General features: G+C 39.2%; 1 protein-coding gene and 1 non-coding gene across 5 annotated transcripts in view; one reads left to right on the top strand and one right to left on the bottom strand.

Annotated features, from left to right (window-relative positions):
- Window positions 1-22,873, top strand: part of Cog7 (component of oligomeric golgi complex 7) — a 64,142-nt gene that overhangs the window by 6,085 nt on the left and 35,184 nt on the right. For all 4 annotated transcript variants that reach the window (XR_001504079.2, XR_007342678.1, XM_048789650.1 and 1 more), the window contains exons 4-7: window positions 1,398-1,566; window positions 9,988-10,070; window positions 10,838-10,960; window positions 19,999-20,197. Coding sequence is in view for 2 of the 4 variants with exons in the window: in XM_048789650.1 (XP_048645607.1) it covers window positions 1,398-1,566; window positions 9,988-10,070; window positions 10,838-10,960; window positions 19,999-20,197 (574 nt within the window). In the remaining 2 variants the exon portion in view is untranslated. The remainder of the gene's footprint in view (window positions 1-1,397; window positions 1,567-9,987; window positions 10,071-10,837; window positions 10,961-19,998; window positions 20,198-22,873) is intronic.
- Window positions 16,197-16,329, bottom strand: LOC125612426. The gene has a single exon (XR_007342788.1). It is a non-coding gene; the product is annotated as a small nucleolar RNA SNORA42/SNORA80 family (small nucleolar RNA).

Here is a 22,873-nt window from a genome sequence, read left to right as displayed (position 1 = left end):
CGCTCTTCAGTTCTCTGCCTGAACTGTCCTTCTGCTTTTCTTTGCATCAGAGTGGACCTCCGCTCGTCCCTCTAGGTCCAGTCAGAGCACCACCCTTCACAGCTCTGCCCGATGGCTCCTTGACTCTCCAAGGCAAAACCGTTTGCTCCTGTAACACGTGAGCCGTTGTTCTGAAGTTGCATCAGAATCTTTCTATCCCACCGAGTTGTGAGCACATCTTTGTAATGTGACCTTACTCATCTGGGAGGCTCAGATGTCTGGTACAGTGTTTGATACATCCTAGCTCATGGAGTGCTGGAATACTATCACATAGTACTTTCTTAATTAATTATTTTTCTAATTAAAAACCTCATTTATGTGTATCTTACAAGATTTGAGGAATTCAATACACAAGGAAGAAAAGAAAATGTTCCATATTTCTAGACCACAGTAATATACTTTTTAAGTCTGTAAAGGATTTTTTAAAAATAATTTTTATAACTTTATTTTATTTATTCATTTATTTATTTATATGTGGTCTGAGGATCAAACCCAGTGCCTCACCCATACTATGCAAGCGCTCTACCACTGAGCTATAGCCCCAGCCCCTATTAGGTATTTTTTATACATGTTTGTACACTTTTTTACTTAGGTATGTATTTTGTATGTATGCAGATGTCATGACTGTGTACATTTAGTTATACCTGTGTATAACTAATATATATGTATGTATTACATATATTACATTGATGTATATGAAACAAAATTGGGACTCGTGTCTATATACTTTTTTATAGTGTTTATTTCATTTAATAGTAAGTTGTAAATTTTTTTTTAATATTTATTTTTTAGTTGTAGCTGGACACAATACCTTTATTTAGTACACTTCAAAAACATAATTTTGGGTGGCTGTACAGTATTCCACATACCATTATGAGTGACCCATAATTTATATTTTATTTGTTATAATAAAAGATTTATGTTGCTTCTAGGCTTTGTTATTTTAACACTACAATCACATTAATTATAATACAGCAATATCTCTATATCCCTTAAAGAAATAATCTTTTCTGGAAGAGAAAATACCAAGTTAAATGATGTGAGTATTTTTAAGACTCTTGTCACGTTGCTGTTGGAGTAAGTCAGCAGACATGTATGACACCAGAGTGTCTTTTTTTTTGCATCTTCACCAAACAATAGCTATCATAATTTTTTAAAATACTTTCCCAGTTTTTTTAGAGGAAAATGGCACATTCTTGTTTTAATTTGCAGTTATTTGAGTACCAATAATGTTGAACATAATGTTTATTGGCCATTTTATTATATTAAGAGTTGCCTTTTCCTATATTTTATTCAATCCCAATTGAGGTAGCTGGAGTCTTTTAAAATAAATACCCTCTATTCTCATTTTTTTACAGGACATCACTGTGATTTCTGCCAAGCTAACCGGCATGCAGAACAGCTTGACAATGCTTGTGGATACACCAGACTACTCAGAAAAATGTGTGCACTTAGAGGCCTTGAAGAACAGACTGGAGGCCCTGGCCAGTCCCCAGATTGTAGCAGCATTCACTTCTCAGTCTGTGGGTGAGTATGGCTCTTTCTTGTGTCTACACATTTCTTTATAAAGGTAAGACTGTCTGAGTCTTCAGTCTTGAAAATGTCTTGATGTTGATCATATTATAAGACTGGAAGTATGGAGCTGGGGATGTGGCTCAAGCCGTAGTGCGCTCGCCTGGCATGCGTGCGGCCTGGGTTCGATCCTCAGACCACATACAAACAAAGATGTTGTGTCCGCCGAAAACTAAAAAATAAATATTAAAAAATTCTCTCTCTCTCTCTTTCTCTCTCTCTCTCTCTAAAAAAAAAAAAAAAAAGACTGGAAGTAGCTACGCACCATGGCACATGTCTCAAGAGGTGAGGCAGGGGGATCACAAGTTTGAGGCCAGCCTCAGCAACTTAGTGAGACCCTATCTCAAATTAAAAAAAAAAAAAAAATTAAAAGGGCCGAGGATATAGCTCAGTGGTAAAGCACCCCTGAGTTAAATTCTCAGTACTAAAAAATAAATAAATTTAAAAAAGGGTGAGGGGTATAGCTCAGTTGTATAGCTCTTGGGTAGTATGTGTAAAGCCCTGGGTTCAATAACCAGTACTACAAAGGGAAAAAAAGGGAACTAAATTATAACTTATGATGCTTATGTGTTTTGAACATCTTATGTGAAATTTTCAAACATACAGAAAAGTTGAAACAAATGTCGTGAACATACTCTGTGAATTCCAGCATTAGCGTTATGCTGCAGTTTGCTTTATCACGTGTCTACCTACCATCCATCAACCCATCTTAGTCTTTCTGATGCCATTTCAAAGTTGCAAACATTAGTACACTTCAGTCCTAAATACTTCAGTATTCATATCAATAAGTACAGTTCAAAATTAGATTATAATTATTGGATAAAGTTTATATTTAGAGAAATGTACAAATCTTAAATGTGACATTGGAATAAGTTTTGACCCTTATCAAGAATACTGTGATGATATATTATTTTTCAGCAGTTGAGTTCTCTAGTAGAATTGCAATATGAGGATTTGATACCTAGGTAGTGTATCCATCACCTCACATAGTGTTTTAGTCAGCTTTTTCACTGCTGTGACCAAAAGACCCAACCAGAACAGTTGTAGAGGAGGAAAAGTTGATTTGAAGGTTCACAGTTTCAGAGGTCTTAGTCTATAGATGGCGGCTCCATTCCTGGAAGCTTGAGGTCAGGTGGAACAAAAGTATGGTAGAGGGAAGCAGCTCACATGGTGATCAGAAAGCAGAGAGAGACCACTTGCCAGAGAAAAATAGATACCCCAAAGCCACGCCCCCAGTGTCCCACCTCCTCCCAGCCACACCCACCACTTCAGTTGCCATTCAGTTAATCCCTATCAGGGATTAGGTTAAAGATATAACCCAATCATTTCTCCTCCAAACCTTGTATTGTGTCACATGAGCTTTTGGGGGACACCATGTCTAAACTGCTACACATAGTTACTACTTTTTCTTGCTGTGCTGAGAACACTTAAGATTTACTGTTAGCAAATTTCAATTACACAGCACATTGTTAGTAGCTGTATATTCACCATGCTGTGTATTAGATCCCCAGAACTGACTCATATATTGACAGTGTGTACCCTTTGACCAACATCCCCTATTTCCCCCACCTCCTGCCCTGGCAGCTACCAGTCCGCTCTCCTTCACTAAGTTCAGCTTTCATAGATTCCACACACAGAAGTCGTCATACGTTGTTTGTATTTCATTGCCTGGTGTATTTCACTTAACATGATGCCCTCCAGGGTCATCTGTGTTGCTGCAGATGAACACTTTTTCATGACTGAAGGGAGAGCTTTCCTAATTAATCTGGGACAACATAAACCAGGACTGTCCAGGGCCAGTTGGGACAAAACTCTTGGAGAATGGCCCTCTGGATAGTTGATTATCAGTGTGGACGAGTGAGCTTAGCCGCCTGTGCCCATGGTCACACTGCTCCCCTAGAAGGCAGTTTCTCCCCACGCTTGGCTCCAGAGGCAAGGCCTGGAAGGTCTGGCCCCCTTCCGGGGTAGTGAAGCCTTATCAAATTGCTGTCCCTTCAGTTCAGCTCTGGAGAACTGTGTGCCTCTGTTTCCAGCTGAGAATCTTTTTCTCTGTAGTTCCTGGGTTATGTAGTAACTCCAGAGGCAGAAATAAGGCACTATTATGTTAGGTAAGATTTATTTATTTATTCTACTATCAAAGTGAGCACTTAGATAATGTTTTAAAAAATAAAAATTATTACCAAATTTATTAAGTGCCTTTTCAGCATCAGGATTAATTTGTTATTTTTATTTCCACTCACCTACTAACTTGATAAATCATAAATAACATTTCGAGTATGACTCCATTGTTGCATTTTAAGAACAAACCTTGCATGTTTACTCTGTGTGTGTATGTGTATAAATGTACTGCTAGATATTTGTTAATCTTATTTAGATTTTTTTTTTATTGAGATACCATAAGTGAATATCTTTGCTGGGTTGTGGTATCATGATTGTGTTGGCTTCTTGGAAGCCACCTTGGAAAACCTTCATGTTTTTCCTTCTTGCTCTATTAATATTTAAATAGCATTTTTATTAAGTATTGCCATGGCCCCATTGAATGATTTCTATCTCAGTTCATCTTGGGTATTAAATATCATGAGCTCTGCTTTCTTTTTGTTTCTATTTGCTTTAGTTTGTCTTTGCCTTGTTTATAATCTTCAGACTTTCTGAGATGTTTTATTTTAGAGTTGTCTATTACAAATGACACATAGTTGAATTTTGCTTTTTTTCCTTAATATATATATTTTTTAGTTGTCAATGGATCTTTTGTATTATGTATCTTTATGTGGTGCTGAGGATCAAACCCAGGGCCTCACACATGCTAGGCAAGTGCTCTACCACTGAGCCACACTCCAGTCCAAATTTTGTTTTTAAATCTAGTTCTTGTATGTCTTTTAATAATAATTTTCATCCCATCTAGGTTTTATTTTTTTAAAACAGAAATTTCCAGTCTTTTATGTGTCTATTTTTATATTTTTTGCTTGTATGTTTCTTTCCAATTCCTTTGTTCTCTATGCTGTATGATTTCTTTATAATTTTTCTCAAAGACAATTTGAAATACATATATATAAAACTTCATTTTAGTTTTACTTGTGATTTTTAACTTCAAAAAGTAAGATGAAAATTTTTCCCAGTCTGTCAACTTCATACATGCAGTAATATCTGATTCCCCTACTCCTGTACTTACATTCCTCTTTCTGCCTCCTGCCCTTCCCTGTCTCCCTTATCAGATAATGATTTGCAGATATTTTCTCTCATTCTGTGGGATTAGTTCTTTTCCTCAGCCCTGGGGACTGAACCCAGGCCCTTGTGCTTGCTAGGCAAGTTGCTCTACCATTCAGTTATATTACCAGCCTCTGCTTTTTTATATATATATATATATATATATATATATATATATATATAATTTTTAAAGTCTGAGGGTCTGGCTCAGTTGCTCACACAGGCCTCAAACTTGGGATTCTCCTGCTTTAGCCTCCTGAATATCTTATTTTTGTAAGAGTCCATCTTTTTTCTTTTGCATATGGATATCCAGTTTTCTGAGCTGAAAAAATTTCCTTTCTCCTTTGAATGATGTTGGCATTCTTTTTTTTTTTTGGCACGAGGGTACCAGGGATTGAACTCAGGGGCGCTTAACAACCATTGTGAGCCACATCCCCAGCCCTTTCTTGTATTTTATTTAGAGACAGGGTCTCACTGAATTGCTTAATGCCTCGATTTTTGCCGAGGCTGTTTGAACTTGTGATCCTCCTGCCTCAGCCTCCCGAGCTGCTGGTGTTACAGGCATGTGCCACCGTGCCTGACTGATCTTGGCTGTCTTGTTGAAAATCATTTGACCATGTATATGGGGGTCTGTTTCTGGTTCCACTGTTAATCTGAATCCACAGAATATAGTCTATATATAAACTATATTAAGACATACAGTTTGTATGTCTGTACTTATGTTAGAACTACACTGTTTTCATTGTTGTAACTTTATAGTAAGTTTTTTTTAAAAAAAAATATTTATTTTTTAGTTGTAGCTGCACACAATACCTTTATTTATATGTGGTGCTGAGGATCGAAACCAGGGCCTTGCACATGCTAGGCGAGCATTCTGCCACTGAGCCACCACCCCAGCCCCTTAGTAAGTTTTGAAGTCAGGAAGTATGAGACTTTCATTTTGTTTTCAGAATGATTTGATTATTCAGGGACCCTTGAGATTTCATATAAATTTGAGGATGGATTTTTTGTTTCTGCAAAAATTGTTGAGATTTGGGAAGGAATTGCATTAAACCTATAGATCACTTTGACTAGTATTGACATCTTAATGATATTAAGGCTTCTGAACCATAAACATGAGATGTCTCTCTGTTTATTTGTGTCTTTAATTTCTTTCAGCAGTGCTTTGTAGTTTTCAGTGTATGTCTTTTAGCTATTTGGTTAAGTTTATTAGTAAGTATTTTATTCTTTTTGATGTTAGTGTAACTGAAATTTTAAAAAAATATTTTTTTTAAATTTTAAAAATATTTAATAATGCCCATTATTAAAATAACTGATTTTTTTTTAAACAACTGGGTTTTGTGTATTGATTTGATTTTGCATCCTGCAGCTTTGCTAAACTTATTAGTTCTAATATAATTTTTTTTTTTTATGGTACTGGGGGTTGAACTCCCTACTGCTGAGCTACGTTCTCAGCCCTCTTTATTTATTTTTATTTTGAGACACAGTCTCGCTAGGTTTCCCAGGCTGGCCTCAAACCTGTGATCCTCCCAACCTCAGACTCCTGAGTAGCTGGGATTACAAGTGTGCATTACTGTACTCAGCTCTAAGAGGATTTTTGCAGAATCTTTAGGGTTTTCTATATATAAGATTTTGCCTGCAAACAGAGATAATTCTTTTTTCCTATTTGAATTACTTTAATTTTCCTTGCTAATTTCTCTGATTAATACTTCCCTTAATACATTCAATAGCATTGGAGAAAGTGGACATCCTTTTCTTGTTTCTAATTTTAGAGGAAAGACTTGGAATAATCTTCACCATTGAATATTTTGTTAGCTATGAGCTTTACAAAATTATATGGGGGCTGGGGATGTGGCTCAAGCGGTAGCGCTCTCTCCTGGCATGCGTGCGGCCCGGGTTCAATCCTCAGCACCACATACAAAGATGTTGTGTCTGCCAAAAAGTAAAAAATAAAAAAAATTAAAAAAAAATTTATATGGGCAGCCAGGCACAGTGACACACCTAATCCCAGCTGCTTGGAAGACTGAGGCAGGAGGATCACAAGTTCAAGACTAGCCTCAGCAATTTAGCCAGACCCTATATCAAAATAAAAAGGGATGGGAATGTAAACCCAGGGGTGATCTTGGTGGTACAGTGCCCCTGGGCTCAATCCTCAGTGCCCCCAAAATGTAATGAATTGAAAAGAGAAAGTATATGGCTTTCATTATGTTAAGGTAGTTTCCTTCTATTTCTAGTCTGTTGAGTGTTTTTTAACATGAGAGAGTATTGAATTGCGTTAAATGCCTTGTCTACATCAATTAAGGAGATCACCCCCCCCTTCATTTTGTTACTGTGGAGTAGTTATTGATTCTTGCATTGTTAAACCATCCTGGCACACAGGAATAAATTCCACTTGGTCATGGTGTATAATCCTTTTTTTAAAAAAAATATGTTATTAGTTGTAGATGGACACAATATCTCTGTTTCATTTATTTATTTATTTTATGTGGTGCTTAGGATTGAGCCCAGTGCCTCACACATGTGAGGCAAGCACTCAACCACTGAGCTCCAACCCTAGCCCACTGAGCTACAACCACAGCCCTGTATAATCCTTTTAATGTTGAATTTAGTTTATCAGGATTTCATTGAGAATTTTTGTGTCAATATTTATCAGGGATATTGGTCTATAGTTTTCTTGTAGTTCTTTGTCTATTTTTGGCATCATGGTAGTGCTAGTCTCAAAATAAATTAGGAAGTGTTCCTTCCTCTGTAATTTTTTTGGAAGAACTTGAAAAAAATGGTGTTAATTCTTCTTTAAATGTATAAAAGAATTCACCTAGAAAACCATCCAGTCCTGAGTTTTTTGTTTTCAAGAGATTTCTGATCACTGATTCAATCTTCTTATTAGTTGTAAGTCTATACAGAGTTTTTCTATTTCTATAAAGTTCATTTTTTAAAGAATCATCCATTTTATCTAGGTTATTCAGTGTGTTGATATATAATTATTCAAAGTACTCAGTGTGATCCTTTTTATTTCTGTGGCAATGGTAGTAATGCTTTCTTTTTCACTTCTGGTTTTAGTTGTCTTAAGTCCTTTCTCTTTTTCATAGTGAATCTAAGTATTGTCAAAGATTCCTTTTCAAAGAATCATTGATTTTTCTCTTTATTTTCTTATTCTCTATTTTATTTATTTCTGCTTTAATCTTTATTATTTCTTTCCTTTTGCTGTCTTTGGTTTTAGTTTATCTTGTTTCTTCTTAAGATTTAGCGTTAGGTTGTTGTTGTTATCATTATAATTTTTGTTATTATTTTGTGGTGCTGGGAGTGGAACCCAGGGCCTGTGCGTGCTGGGCAAGTGCTTTACCATTGAGCTACATCCCAGCTGAGGTCTTTTTGGGTGTGTTTATAGTTATGAATTACTTTGCTTAGTTGCTTTCACTGCATCCCATAAATTTGGTATATTGTGTTTTCATTTCCATCTGTCTACAAGCATTTTCTAATTTTCCTCAGAATTTCTTCTTTAACCTAATTGCTGTTTAAAAGCGTGTTGTTTAATTTTCACATATTTTTAATTTTCTAATTCTCTCTCTACTGTTGATCTCTATTTTATTTCTGTTGTGATGAGAAAAGATGCTGTATGATTTCCATGGTTTCCACCTTTTAAAATTTATTAGCACTTATTTTATGGTCTAACTTATGGTCTGTCCTGGAGAATATTCCCTGTTTACTGGGAAGAACATATTTTGCTGTTAGTGATTGTCGGGTCTAATAGGTTTAGATTGTGGTTCAATTCCTGTTTCCTATTTGATCTTCTCTATCTTGATATAACTTCTGCACGTGCCATTTGCTGTTTTGGCAAATTCTGCTTTATTATTCATTTAAAGAAATTCTACTCTATAGGGTAGATATTTTGAAAGTTGTGATTATACCTTGAGACAAGGCACACATTGTAGCAGTTACTTCCTAAAAGTGTTGTTTAAATGTCCATCTAAATGTTAGTATGTCAGAGTGTGATGGTATTATCAGTAGATTTTTCTTCTTATTCTGTTTTCCACTTTTTCTTCCATGAACATGTTACTGATAATGCTGAAAAACAATGCTATTTCAACTGTCTTCAACTTAGTGTAGTTATTGAGTGTCTACTGTGTGTGGTGCTAATTTCTGGGGACAGTGAAACAAGATAGGAAATGTTACAGCTTTCCTTGGAGCTTGTGTTCGTGGATGATAAAGACAGATATTATGTAAGTAATAAATAAAACAAGTGTAGACTGAGATTATTTCTGTGAAGGGAAGGCATGACAGGACTCAGGAGGAACCTAGTCTAGGTTGGCTGAGGAGAAACCAGAAGATCGTCTTAGATACAGTAAGTACAGAGACCCTGAGGCAGTTAAGGCCTAGGTTTGTTCTTGGCACCTGACAGACGGCCTGCTTCCCCAATGTTTTTCAGTTCATATAAATACTGGATTGACACGTCAGATGAAATCGCTGCTTTTGTAGGCCAGAACATTGGACGCCAGCACTTCAACCTCTGCTGTAGTTTGCAGTCCTGCAAGTCACTAAAACTCTCTGGGCTGCAGTTTTCTTGCCTACAAAATGAGGTCAATTATCAGTTATTTTAGGTACTTGTCGCTAACAGTTTGTGATTCAAATCAGGGCCAGGACTAGGTGAGGCAAGTGGTTGTGTGCTTGCACAACCCCGAGAGTGATAGCTTCTTTAAATTTCATACCCCAGGCTTGCCCCCCAGCCCGGTGCCAACCCTGATTCTAGTTCATTTTACTGTTCAGATGTGCTGATTGATTTGCTGATGTATAATGTCAGCTCTATTAGTGATGCTTGTCAGGGATGCTTGTTGACTTTAACAAGCAGAGCTTGTGGTGTCTGATTATTGGGTAACATACTCTGCTCCTAACATTACTTATTTTTCATATTTATGATCCCCATGCATGAGTTAATTCATTATCTAGTTAGGAACTTCTGAATACTAGTTATAGAGCCACATTTTAAAAATACTTTTATTTTATTTATTCTATTTTTATGTGGTGCTGAGGATCAAACCCAGTGCCTCACATGTGCTAGGTGGGCGCTCAACCACTGAACTATAACCCCAGCCCTAGAACCACATTTAACCTAGTGAATTATTTCTCTTGGCTATATCAGAAAACCTCGTAACAGTCTTATATGTTGTTCTTTAGATCAGTCCAAAATGTTTGTGAAGATTTTTACTGAAATTGACCGGATGCCCCAGCTCCTTGCATACTATTACAAGTGTCACAAGGTAAGAAGCTGCAAACCATTACAATTGTGGAGTGCTCATAGCTTTGGCAACAGCAAGTTTTAGACTTGAGGGCTGTTTTTCTTTCCATTAACCAGTAGGGGGCACTCTTGGTCCAGCGTATGGACACATCTAATTGCCAGTTGGAAAACATTTCATCAGTTTTCATCCTCTTTTGTATTTACAGCTGGATTCATTTAGATGGATTCAAACAGACTTGAAAAATTGTTTTAATTTATTCCCATTTTTGTATCTTAAGGGAGATTCATGTCTTAAGCTTTATTGTGCCTTTCAGCAAACTGTAAGACTTTTTTAAGTTTTGTGTGGTTGTTGAAGTTAGGTTACCAAAACACTCAGCAGCTTCCTGGGCTGACCTCCATTCCTTGAAGCCCAGTCGTTCAAGCCCCTGTGTCCTTGAAGCAGTAAGGAGAGGACATGAAGCTTTAGCACCAACTCACAGCCACCTCTAAGGTCTCTTCTGAAGAGCGCAGCGCACTGGGTGGAGCACCCTGGCATGTCTTTGGGGCAGGGTAAAAGGAGAGAGGTACTTGGAGGTGACAGATTCAAGTTTGGATGATTATTAGAAGAGATTACTGTTTTTGTTTGTTTTCTGCCTTTTTAGGAAAAAAAAAAAAAAGAATGGATTCAGTGGGCACTTGGCTCGGAACAGCAGGCAGTAGTGCTCACTGGGGTGGTGGAAGGGAAGGGCAGTTGGAGCAGGCAGCTTATTTAGTGCACCCAGCAAGGTCCTCTCTGTTGTGCCTCTGCAGGTGCAGCTTTTGGCAGCCTGGCAAGAGCTGTGCCAGAGTGACCTGCCCCTGGACCGCCAGCTCACCAGCCTCTATGACGCCTTGCTCGCTGCTTGGCACACGCAAATCCAGTGGGCCACGCAGGTAACAGCTTACTTGGTTTTAGGGGAATGGGTAACTGGCTGGGAGCACCTGCTCTCAGCTGCAGAGCCCCACGGGAAATGTCCCCATCTGTCACCATCACCCAAGGGGTTAAAAGATAGGCTTGGAAACCCAGGGCAGTGAAGTCCTTAGGTTTCCATTAAAGCTCTTCTTATCACTCTTATCTGTATCTTAAGTGGAATCTAATGTGACAGTGTTGCCTGTGGTTTAGCTAGGGAGCCTTTGGAATTCCTGGAAGCCGTTATCTTCACATCTGAAAGCAGGAGGCCCCTAGTCAGGCGGTGGTGGAGTGAACAGGCTGTTTATATCTTAACCTCAGGTAAAGCTTACCTGGCCTGCAGTTACTTTCCCTTCTCTCACAAGACATCAAGAGTTAGAGGAAGAGTATAGTGTTGAAGGCACCCTCTGAGCAGGGGCAATGAAACAGAGGGTTCAGGAGGAAGCTTCCCATCACTTACCCTCGCCAGGTCTCTAGGCGTTTCCAGACGGAGGGGAATGGAGCGTCACTGCTTCGTCCGCAGGCCAGGAGGGCAGCAGACCCTCTTCTAGAAGGGGAGCAGCCTGAGTACTTGGGGTGATGATGGACTGGGCTTATTGGTGGTGTGGCTTATTATTTTTCTCGTCTTTAGTTATGGATTGCTCTTTAGATGTTCATCAGTCATTTGGTGGAATAAACTCAAATGTACTGGAGAGATTCCCTGCACAGGGTCATGGTGTTGAGGATGGCTAAAGCCCTTTTCTCCATCCTGGCTGCTTCTTCCTTGAACTAACCTAATTCAAACTTAGGCAGGTTTTGTTTGCTTGTTTTTTTGAGGAGAAAAAGAACCTCAGTGGTTTTTGTGTGATCACGAATTTTCAGCAGGTCTGTCTGCTCACACCCGTTTACCGTCCGGGCCTCTTCTACCACTTCTCAAACCACAGGAGAAAAACGGCTCGTGCCTGTACATACAAATGCCCTTCCTCGTCTGTGAATCATCTAGGAGAAAGAACTGGGGCTTCTCAGACTTCTGCTTTGTCCTCACTGTTGGTTTTGAAGGCATAAGTTTATGCTTATTTATACCTTTGGCCTGTGGCCCGTTTTCTTTACGGGATGTGAGCATGTGAGGTGGGCTTTCATCTCCAGAAGCTCAGGAGAGTGCAGGTGAGGCCAAGGCCGCAGGGTCTGTAGGTGTGTCTCCTCCACATTTCTGTTTCCCTAGGTTTTAAATGAACCTTTTCCCGCCTGTTGCTGGGGATCAAACTGAGGGCCTTGCACATACTAAGCAGGTGCTCTAACTGAACTGCACCCCTGGCCCTCCCCCAGTATTTTAGTATGAAAAATACCCAACACATAAAAAGGCTGAAATAATTCTACAGTGAATACCTGTGTACCTACCTCACAGCTGGACAGTGAACATTTTGCTGTTTGCTTTGTCACAGATTTATCCTTCTATCCATCATCTGTCTACTCATCAAATATTTTTTGATTCATTTCAAAATAAGTTGGGATATAACATTCATTTAAGAACACGTATATGTATATGTACACATGTGTATTATTAACTAGACAAGTATTTGTGTTTTTTCGAAGTAAAATTATGAAATGCAGTGATCTTAAATATATCATTTGATTAGTTCAAACAAATGAAAATAGATGAGACCTTATCCTCTTTCTAGACACGAATCATTACCATCCACCTAGAAAATTCTCTCATACTTCTTCCCGGGCAGCTATTGCTCTCATGTTCCCCCCATATAAATTAATTTAGCCTGCTGTGGGATTTCCCGCAGATGGAAAACACCCTGTGGCAAAGCATCTTTGTTGTTGTGGCAAGGTTTCTTTCATCTGGTGGGTTTTTGAGACTTACTCATTTGTATGTATTGCTAGTTTGTTCCCTTTTATTGCTGAATTCTGTTACATTCTGTTACATGATGTGAATAGACATCATTTTTTTTTTTTTTAAATATTTATTTATTTATTTATCAGCGGACAAAACATCTTTGTTTGTATGTGGTGCTGAGGATCGAACCCGGGCCGCACGCATGCCAGGCGAGCGCGCTACTACTTGAGCCACATCCCCAGCCCAAATAGACATCATTTAAAAAAATTTTTTTGAGATGTTGATGAACCTTTATTTTATTCATTTATTTATATGCAGTGCTGAGAATTGAACCCAGTGCCTCACACATGCTAGGCAAGAGCTCTACCACTGAGACATCGTTTTGTTTGCACATTTTCTTATTGATGGACACTTGATCTACTTGATCTCATTCTAGTTTGGGACTACTATGAATAAAGCTGCTATGAACATTGTTCTATAAGTGTTTTTTTTTTAAGACACATGTCTTCATATCTCCTGAGTAAACACCTAGGAGTGGAATTCTGAGATCATAGGGCAGGTGTATATTTGGATTTATAGGAAACTGCCAGGCCTTTTTCTAAAGTACTTGTCCTTATTGCACTCCCACACAGTGTGAGAGTTCTGATTGCTTCCTGTGCTTGCTAACATGGGGTGTTGTCTGTCTTCTTAATTTTAGCCATTCTGATGGGTGTGCAGTAGTGTCCCATTGTGGTTTTAATTTGCATTTCCGTGATGACTAAGGGCACTAAGCACCTATTCATGTGCTTCATGGCCATTTGGATGTCTTCCTTTGTGAAGTGTCTATTCAGGTCCTTTGCCCATGTGAAACATTGGGTTGTTTGCCTTTTTATTATTTAGTTGTAGGAGTTCTTTATATATTTTGGGGACAAGTCCTTTGTCAGATATGTTTGTAGACATTTGCACATTTTCTTGCAGTCTGTGGCTCGAACAGAGGTTTTATTTTTAATTTTTAAACTTTTTTTGCAATGCTGGGGATCAAACTCAGGCCTTTGCAGGTGCTGGGCAGGCACTGAGCAAGCACTCCATCACCGAACTACATCCCAGCCCTGAGTAGGAGTTTCGATTTTGATGAAGCCTATCATTTTGTTTTTTCTTTTATGGTTGTTGCTTTCTGTATCCTAAGAAGTCATTGCTAGTCCTCAAGTTTCAAGGATATTCTTCCATGTTTTCTTCTACGAGTTTGTTTAGCTTTTAACATTTAGATCCGTGGTCCATCCTGAATTAGCTTTTGTGTGTAGTGAAGGCAGGGCTGGACTATCTTTCTGTGGCCCAAGTTGATAAGTCTGGTCTTACTTAAATGACTTGGGGGTGGGGGTGAAGTTAGACTATGGTTGTATTCCAGAGAGTTCTCATTGGTTGGTCGATATGTGAAGTCATGTTCTAGACCTCTAGTGGCATTTTTTTAAAATGCATGTTTCAATTAAGACCCCTAAACCCCTTATGTTTAGAGGTTTCCCCTTTTTTAAAGTAACTGGACAAAAAAGATTCTGTGGCCACTTCGAAAGAACAACAGAAGTTTACAGACTTAGAACTTGGGGGCTCAGTGATGACCCTTAGCTGTAGAAAATAGTAACTAGATATGGAAAAACTGGGCTGGAGGTGTAGCTAAGTGGTAGGGCATTTGCGTAGCATGTGTGAGGCCCTGGGTTGGATCCCCAGCACTGCAAAAACCAGACCAGACCAGAACAAACCAAACCTGATGAATTAAGTTTCATCAAAATTAGAACCTCTGCTTAAGTCATAGACTGGAAGAAAACATCTACAAACATATCTGACAAAGACTTATATCCAGAATATATAAAGTACTCCTACAATTAAAAAACAAAAAGGCAAACAACCCAGTTTTTTAAATGGGCAAAAAACTTGAATAGACACTTCACAAAGGAAGAGATATGAATGGTCAGTAAGCCCACAAGTAGGTGCTCAGTGCCCTTAGTCATCAGGGAAATGCAAATTAAAACGACAGTGGGATACTGCTGCACACACCCACCAGACGGCTACAATAAAAAGAGTAACAATACCAAACTATGAATAATGGGCAAGTCTCGCAATATTTAAAAATACGAAATATAAGAGAACTTTTGAAGTAAATTTAAAATAAAGAATTTGGTGGAACTGGGCGTGGTGGAGCATGCCTATAATCCCAGTGGCTCAGGAGCCTGAGTCTGGAGGATCGTGAGTTCAAAGTCAGCCTCAGCAAAAGTGAGGCACTAAGCAGCTCAGTGAGACCCTGTCTCTAAATAAAATACCAGATAGGGCTGGGGGTGGGGCTCAGTGCCCCTGAGTTTAATCCCTGGTACTGCCCCCCACCCCTACCCCCACTCCACAAAAAAAGAATTTGGTGGTGATACATAGGGTGAATTGCTAAGGAGAGTTGGGAGACAGACAGCCTTTGCCTGGTAGGGATGATGTGGTGCTGTTCAAGTTGATGAAGGAACAATCATTGAAACAATTGTTAGTAACCAATAAAGGGATTCAAAGAAAGGAAAGTCAGAAGGGAGATTTTCATCCTGGTGAGTGGAGACATGATTGACAGAAGTAGGAAGTTGAAGGGAACACCTGTGGAGTTCAGTGGGGACATGATGGATTCTAATTATGGGTGCTTTTAAGTTCCCAAGTGTCAGTCTAACCGTGACTTCCAGTAGATGGCTGGATGACTGGCTCAGGAAATATAGATTGGAGCATCTGCCACAAGTTGGTCATTTTATAATTTATTGGATTTGATTGTTTCTTCCCCCCTATTTCTTTGTCCCAGACTCTAGCAGGGTGGCACTATGTGGAGTCTAATGTAGGATGTATCAAGGGAAACAAATGTTCTTTGCAGTTTTGTAAATTCTCTGAGAATTAAAAAAATATATACATATTTTGGACCATGTGCATGGCCATCCTATAACCAGTTGCTAAGGATCTTTAATCCTTCTCAGGTTAACTTTTTACACAGTGTAAGATCCGGGGCCTGCCTTGTTCTTTTGCATGCGGACATCCAGTTTTCTGAGAACCATTTGTTGCCATGATTGTGCTTTTCCTATGAAATGGCCTTGGCACCCAGGTTTAAATCAATTGGCCTTAGATGTCTGGGTCTGCTTCTGGGCTTTCTGTTCTAGTCCACTGGTCTGTGTCTGTCCTTATGCTATCATTATACTTTTGAAAAAGTTTTCAGCCACACCTGAGGTATTGGGATTAGGACTTTACTTATAAATTTTAGGGGGACACAGTTCAGACCATAATATTCCCCTTTCTTCATGAAACTAAACAGGGCGAGTCTTTCAGCTTTGCTCTCCTTTTTCAAGACGATTTTGATTACTTGGGGTACCTTGAGCTTCCAGATGAGTTGTCTTTGTGGCTGTTCCTTTATGCACTGTGCGACCCACTTCAGTGCCAGCAGCCTGTGGACACAGAGGCCAGGCAACGGTTTGGGGGCATAGTTTGCCCTGGCATGGGACACTATGAGAGGCCCAGGGTCAAGCCTACATAAATCCAAACCCATGCATTCAAATGAATTTTTGAATGGATTTTTCTATTCCTCAAAAAAAAAATACTATTGGTGTTTTGATCAGTGCTTGCATTCCATCTGAAGGTGACTTTGGTTGTGTTGACATCTTAAGAACACTAGGTCTTCAGATTCATGAACATGGGATGTCTTCACATATTTGTCTTCTTTCATTTCTTGCTGTTTTGTAGTTTTCAGTGTATAGTTGTTCAGCTTTTTGGTTAAGTTTATTCCTAAATACTTGGTTCTTTTTGATGCTATTGCAGATGGACTTGTTTTATTAATTTCCTTTTCAGATTGTTCATTGTTAGTGTGTTGACAGACAACTGATTTTGTGTGTTGATATTATTACCTGCAACATAGCTGAATTTTAACTCTTAACAGTATTTTGTGGATTATTTTGGATTTTCTACACATAAAACCATGTCATCTGTAAACAGAGATCACTCTGTTTTCAATTTGGACACCTTTTATTTCTTGTTCTTGTTCTTTTCCAGTTGCTCTGGCGAGAATTTCCGGTACTATGTTGGATAGAGTGGCAAAAGTAGGCTTCTTTGACTTGTTCCTGAACTTAGAAGGAAAAGCGTTCAGTCTTTCACCATTGAGTCTGATGTGAGCTGGGTTTTCACCTATGGCCCTAGCATCTGGAAGAAGTTTCCTTCTATCCCTAGTTTGTTGTATGTTTTGTCATGAAAGGGTATTTTGTTAAATGGATTTTCTGCATTAATTGAGGTGGTCATATGTATTTTCCCCTCATTCTGTTGGCATGATATATTAAATTGATTAATTTTTTTACATTGAACTGTTCTTGCATTCCAGGAGTAAATCTCACTTCACGACGGTGCTTACTCCTTTTAGTGTGCTGCTGAATTCAGTTTCTAGTACTTTGTTGAGGATTTTTGCTTATACATTTACAAGGGATATTGGTCTGTGGTTTTCTTGCAGTGTTTCTGTAAGACGCCGCACCACACTACGAATGGGAGACACCACACGACACAGATCACCGGAGAGGTTCCGCTTTATTACAAAAGGCTGTGGGTTTATATAGGTCTAAGGAGAGGTAGCAGGGCTGAGGTAGATAACGGGTCGCCCGTCTATTGGCAAGCTCTTCCATATGTCAGTTCTGGAGCCCAAGAAGTTAATTCTTATTGGGGCTAAGGTTTCCCACCTGCAGGATTTGAACATTGGCGCCGGCGGGAACGTTTCGTGCCAGTGAAAGAAAAAAGAGGAGAAAGAGGGTTGTTAGGCACCATGTTGGGGTTTTTCTCTGGAGTGCTGCTGCCATTATATGTTTTCCCAACAGTTTCTATCTGCTTTTCATATTGGGGTGATGCTGACCACACAGAATGAGTTAGGAAGTGTTCTGTGTTAGTTGTAAGGGAGTATCTTGGACTGGCAAGTTTAAGCAACAGAAATTAATCTCCTCAAAATTCTTAAAGTCTTGGAGTCCAAGATAAGGATTGCTTCTTCAGAAGTCTCCTTGCAGACTTGCAGAAGGCCGTTTTCTCCCTGTGTCCTTACTCCATATGTGTTTGTTGTCCTGATCTTTTCTTTGAATCAGAACACCAGTCATAGGGGATTAGAGCTCACCCAGATTACATCATAGTACCTTTGCTACCTTTTTTTTTTTTTTTAAGAGAGAGAGATAAATATTTATTTATTTATTTTTCAGTTTTGGGCGGACACAACATCTTTCTTTGTATGTGGTGCTGAGGATCGAACCCGGGCCGCACGCATGCCAGGCGAGCGCGCTACTGCTTGAGCCACATCCCCAGCCCTACCTTTGTTTTTTAATGTTTTTTTTTAGTTGTGGGTGAACATAATATCTTGATTTCATTTTTATGTGGTGCTGAGGTTTGAACTCAGTGCCTCACATGTGCTAGGTGAGCACTGTACCACTGAGCCACAACCCCAGCTCCCCTTTGCTACCTTTTTAAAGGTCTTGCTGCAAATATAGTCACATTCAAGGTATTGGGATTGGGACTTCACGTACAAATTTCAGGGGAACACAGTTCAGACCATAGCATATTCTCTCTTCTTCAGTTTTATTCCAAGTGTTTTAGAAGGGTTGGCCTTAATTCTTCTTGTATATTTTGTAGAAGTCACCAGTGAAGTCATCTGATTCTGATCTTTTTTTTTTTTTTTTTTTTTTTAAAGAGAGAGAGAGAGAGAATTTTTAATATTTATTTATTTATTTTTTAAGTTTTGGGCGGACACAACATCTCTGTTTGTACATGGTGCTGAGGATCGAACCCGGGCCGCACGCATGCCAGGCGAGCGCGCTACCGCTTGAGCCACATCCCCAGCTCCTGATTCTGATCTTTTTTTGAGGGGAGGTTTTGATTATTGATTCAATGTCCTTACTATAGGTAGAGGAGGATTCCAGTTCTCTCTTCCTGAGCCAGTTTTGGTGGGTTGTGTTCTAGGAATATGTCCATTTCATTCAGTTTGTTGGCATACAGTTGTTCACAGAATTCCCTTATAATCTTTTTTATTTCTGTAAAATTGGTACAATGCCTTAATTTTATATCTGATTTTAGTAATTTAAGTTCTTTCTCTTTTTTTCTTAATCAGTCCAGGTAAAAGCAGTTTTTTTTTAATTAATCTTTGCAAAAACACCTTGCAATTTCTGGTGTAAAAGACTTTACTTTTGTTGATTTTCTATCCTCTTATTTATCTCTACTTTAATCCATATTATTTTCTTCTGCTAACCTTGGGTTTAATTTGATCTTTTTCCCCCTAGTTCTTTAATGTGAGCGCTTAGGTCGTGCATGTGAGATTTTTCTTTTTCTAATCATACACACCTGCAGCTCTGCAGGCCTCTTAGTATTGCTTTTGCTGCATCCTGTAAGTTTTGTTTTGTTCTTTTCATTTTCATTTATCTCAGAGTATTTTGTAGTGAAATTTTGAATTCTTTTGGGTTTATAGTTTTAAATTTGTACTTTTTTTGGCCTTGGATTTTCCTAAAAAAAAGTTCTTGTATCATCTCATGTTTGTATATATCTAGGTTATGTTTTAACAAAAAAGTACTTAACCAGCCCTGTGGTATAGAGAGAACCCCCTTCTAAGTGAACTATGTACATTATTCAAAAATTTCCCAAGAAATCTAAAGTACATATAATGAGAGAGAAAAGACTATCAATGAATAATTTTAACGGGTCTAGGTACACTCTTCCTTGTGGTCCTTAAGAGAATCCATCAAGATCAGTGTCAAGGAGAGGCTGCAGCCAGACTGAATCTGCATAAAGATCCTTCCAGTTGTGATTCAGTGGATTGCTTTTCTTTCACTGGTGCCCCCACCCCTGCCCCAAAGCCATTTCTCCTTTGGCACCTTCATAGCCCTCCCTCCAGTCAGTTTCTGGTACCATCTAAACACCGCAGGAAAGCATTTAGTAAATTTGTAAATAGGAAGGCACTGGGGGGGTGGGCAGCAGTAGACAGGACAGGACATTGTCCCATCATTCTGGACGCCTTCCAGGTCCTGCAGATTTGCTGTGCTTTCTGAGCACGTTCACTCTGCAGTGAGGGGACCTTTGGGCTTGTAGCTCTTGACTAGTCACTTTTTACCTATTAAGGGGATTTCTTTGAGTGATCCAGAAAACAGCTTCTTTAAGAACTCTGTCCTGTTGGTGGCGTGAGCTGACACAGCTGCCTGTTTCCCACTGCAGGTTTTCAAGAACCCTCACGAGGTTGTGACAGTGCTGCTGATCCAGACCCTGGGGGCCTTGGTGCCCTCCCTGCCTATCTGCCTCAGCGCTGGCGTGGAGAGAGCGGGACCCGAGCTGGAGCTCACCAAACTGCTGGAGTTCTACGACACCACTGCCCACTTTGCCAAGGGGTTGGAGGTGGCACTGCTCCCCCACCTACGTAGGCATTCCTTCCTCCCTTCTCCGACTTGTCTTTACTTGCTGTTTTGCAGCTTCTGGGGCCTGGGTTTGTTTCTTTTTCAGGGGACTGTGCAGAAAGGGGAGGATTCCAACACATATGGAAGGTTGTCCACGGAAACTGCCCTTAGGGAAGTGGCTTTAATATACTTGTCTAGTATCCCAGGTATTGTCTAGTGCTTTCTCAGCTCTGGGAACTGATGGACCTTCTGCTGTGGCTTAGCATGTGAAAGAGGCAGGTAGACACAGGTGGCAGGAGCTGGCAACAGGCTTCCCTGGGAGGATAGTGTTCTCTTCATTTCGAGTCACGAAACCTTAGACAGTTCAACCTCAAAAGTAAGTTTGAGGGGACACTTAGGTTGTAGGGGCTTCTGAAGGGGCAACAACAAGTTTGTTGTGACAGCGGAGCTGTGTTAGGACTACAGGTAGCTGTGTGGAAAAGGGCTCTCCTGGTGGCTGAGAGAAAAGCACTCACTCCTCATTCCCATTTGGGGGGATGATGCATGGGATGGTGCATTTTCCTAGCTGTTTTCCGCCCGTGTTAAAACCATCATAAATTTTTAGATATCATAGACCTCGTGACACATGCTGCTGTCAAATCAGGAAGTTGCTTGAGGAAGGCCTTGTTCTGCCATGTGGCTGCTGTGTGTCACTCACTGCGTTTATTTAATAGTGATTCTCTTTAATGACATTTGTGCTTAATTGCCTGGACATTCCAGGGAGTGTTTGTTGTTCAGGTTCCTGATGAGTCAGAGGTGTTTTTGGCACACTCACCTTAGGTGTGGGAGAGGCATGGTGGATGTGGGTGGCTTCCAGAGGACCACGCTGCCCTGGCAGGTGGCTACAGAGTGTGCAGGCTGTGGATCCTGCTGGAGCAGAGTGGGACGAAGGCAGGGCAGGGGACAGGTTCCATTCCGCCCACGGCCATGGACTTTCCTAAACGAGGAGAACCACCCTCTGCAGAGTCAGATAGAGGAGTGCTTTGTCATCGGCCATGGGAGTACAGATTTCTGACAATGGCTGTGGAAGGTTTCAAAATAATGTTTTGTTTTACTTTTAATTGAAAAATACTTTGGAAACACAAAAAATAAAAAGAGAGGCTAAAAGTGACCCATAGCTTCATCACTCAGAGTCATTGACAGCATTGCATTTCTTCCCGGTAATTCAAATGTAAATGCACGTTGTTTTAAGCATTAATAAAAATATTTAGCATGTGCTATATATTTTTATGGTGCTGGGAATTGAACTCAGGGCTTGTACATGTGAGGCAAGCACTCTATCAACTGAGCTCTATCCCCAGCCCAAGATCTGTTTTTTTAATCTATGTTTTTTTAGTTGTGGATGGACACAATACCTTTATTGTATACACACACACACACACACACACGTATTTTTAAATTTTTTAAAAATTATATATTTAATTATAAACAATTATATTTAATTGTTTTTTAAATTAATCTTTTTTTTGTACAGGGGATTGGACCCATCTGTACTTTACCACTGAGCTATATCCCCAACCCTTTTTTAATGTTTTCTTCTGAGGCAGGGTCTCACTAAGTTGTTGAAGCTGGCCTTGAACTTATGATCCTCCTGTCTCAACCTCCCGAGTTACTGGGATCACAGGCGTGCACCACTGCACCTGGCAGTGGCTTATAATTTTTTAGCCACTATTATAAGTACAACTGTTATGAACTATATTACCCATTAATGTTTAAACCTAATTCTGATTGGTCCTTAGGATAAATTTTAAATTGTAGTCATGAAGAAGTGGAAAATTGAAAGATGTTTTTCCTACTTTGCTCTTTAGAAAGTTTCTGCCAATTTTTGTATAGTAGTGAATAAAGGCACCAGGTCGCTCCTGCCTCTTCCATCGTTGTCAGATTCTTATACAATTAATAATATATCATTTTAATTTACTTCAGCATTAGCAAGTTTGAAAATTATATTATAAAATGATCTCTTTTTCTTTTTTGGTTGCTTATTTGCCTGTTTTGCTTGGAGTTTTAATCTATTTCTTGTCGTAGAGTAATTTATTTAAAATAGTGTTATTAAATATGTTTGTAAAAAGCAACAAAAATATATGTTACATAGTCTCCTATAGTCCTGTTTGCTAGAAATAACCATGTTTAAAATTTTGACATGCTCCTAAAAGATTCTTATATAGTGGACTTTTTCCTATTGTTTATCAAATATATTTCAGCTATATTTTCTAACTTTTATTTTACCTTTAACATGTTTCTGTTATTTTACTAACAAATACCCATACATGATATAATTTAAAATATAAAAGATTATGGAAAAGAAAGCAAATTTTTAAAATGTAACTTAAGTTGATTTTATAGTTAACAAGCAATATGTATTTATTATAGATACATCCTGAAAATACAAGGAAGGGGAAAAAAAATCATCCTCAACCTGCCTTCTAAAACAGCATTTTGGGATTATATATATGTGCAGATTTTGCGTATGAGTATCCGTATGTTTATATTCTTAAATTTGGTTTCAGTAGAATATTATTATCACACCCAAGAATTTAATTTTGATTTCATATTGTCAGCTAATGTGCAGTCAGTGCTCGGGTTTCCCCAGTTCCACAGGTGTCTGCATAGCGGCTTCCCCACCTCTGCCATGCACTGACCTCCGGTTCACGTACATACAT

The sequence above is a fragment of the Marmota marmota genome, unplaced genomic scaffold, assembly GCF_001458135.2.
Source record: "Marmota marmota marmota unplaced genomic scaffold, marMar, whole genome shotgun sequence".
Classification (NCBI taxonomy): Eukaryota; Metazoa; Chordata; class Mammalia; order Rodentia; family Sciuridae; genus Marmota; species Marmota marmota.
Note: the sequence above shows the minus strand (reverse complement) of the source record. Positions and strands in the feature narration are given on the sequence as shown.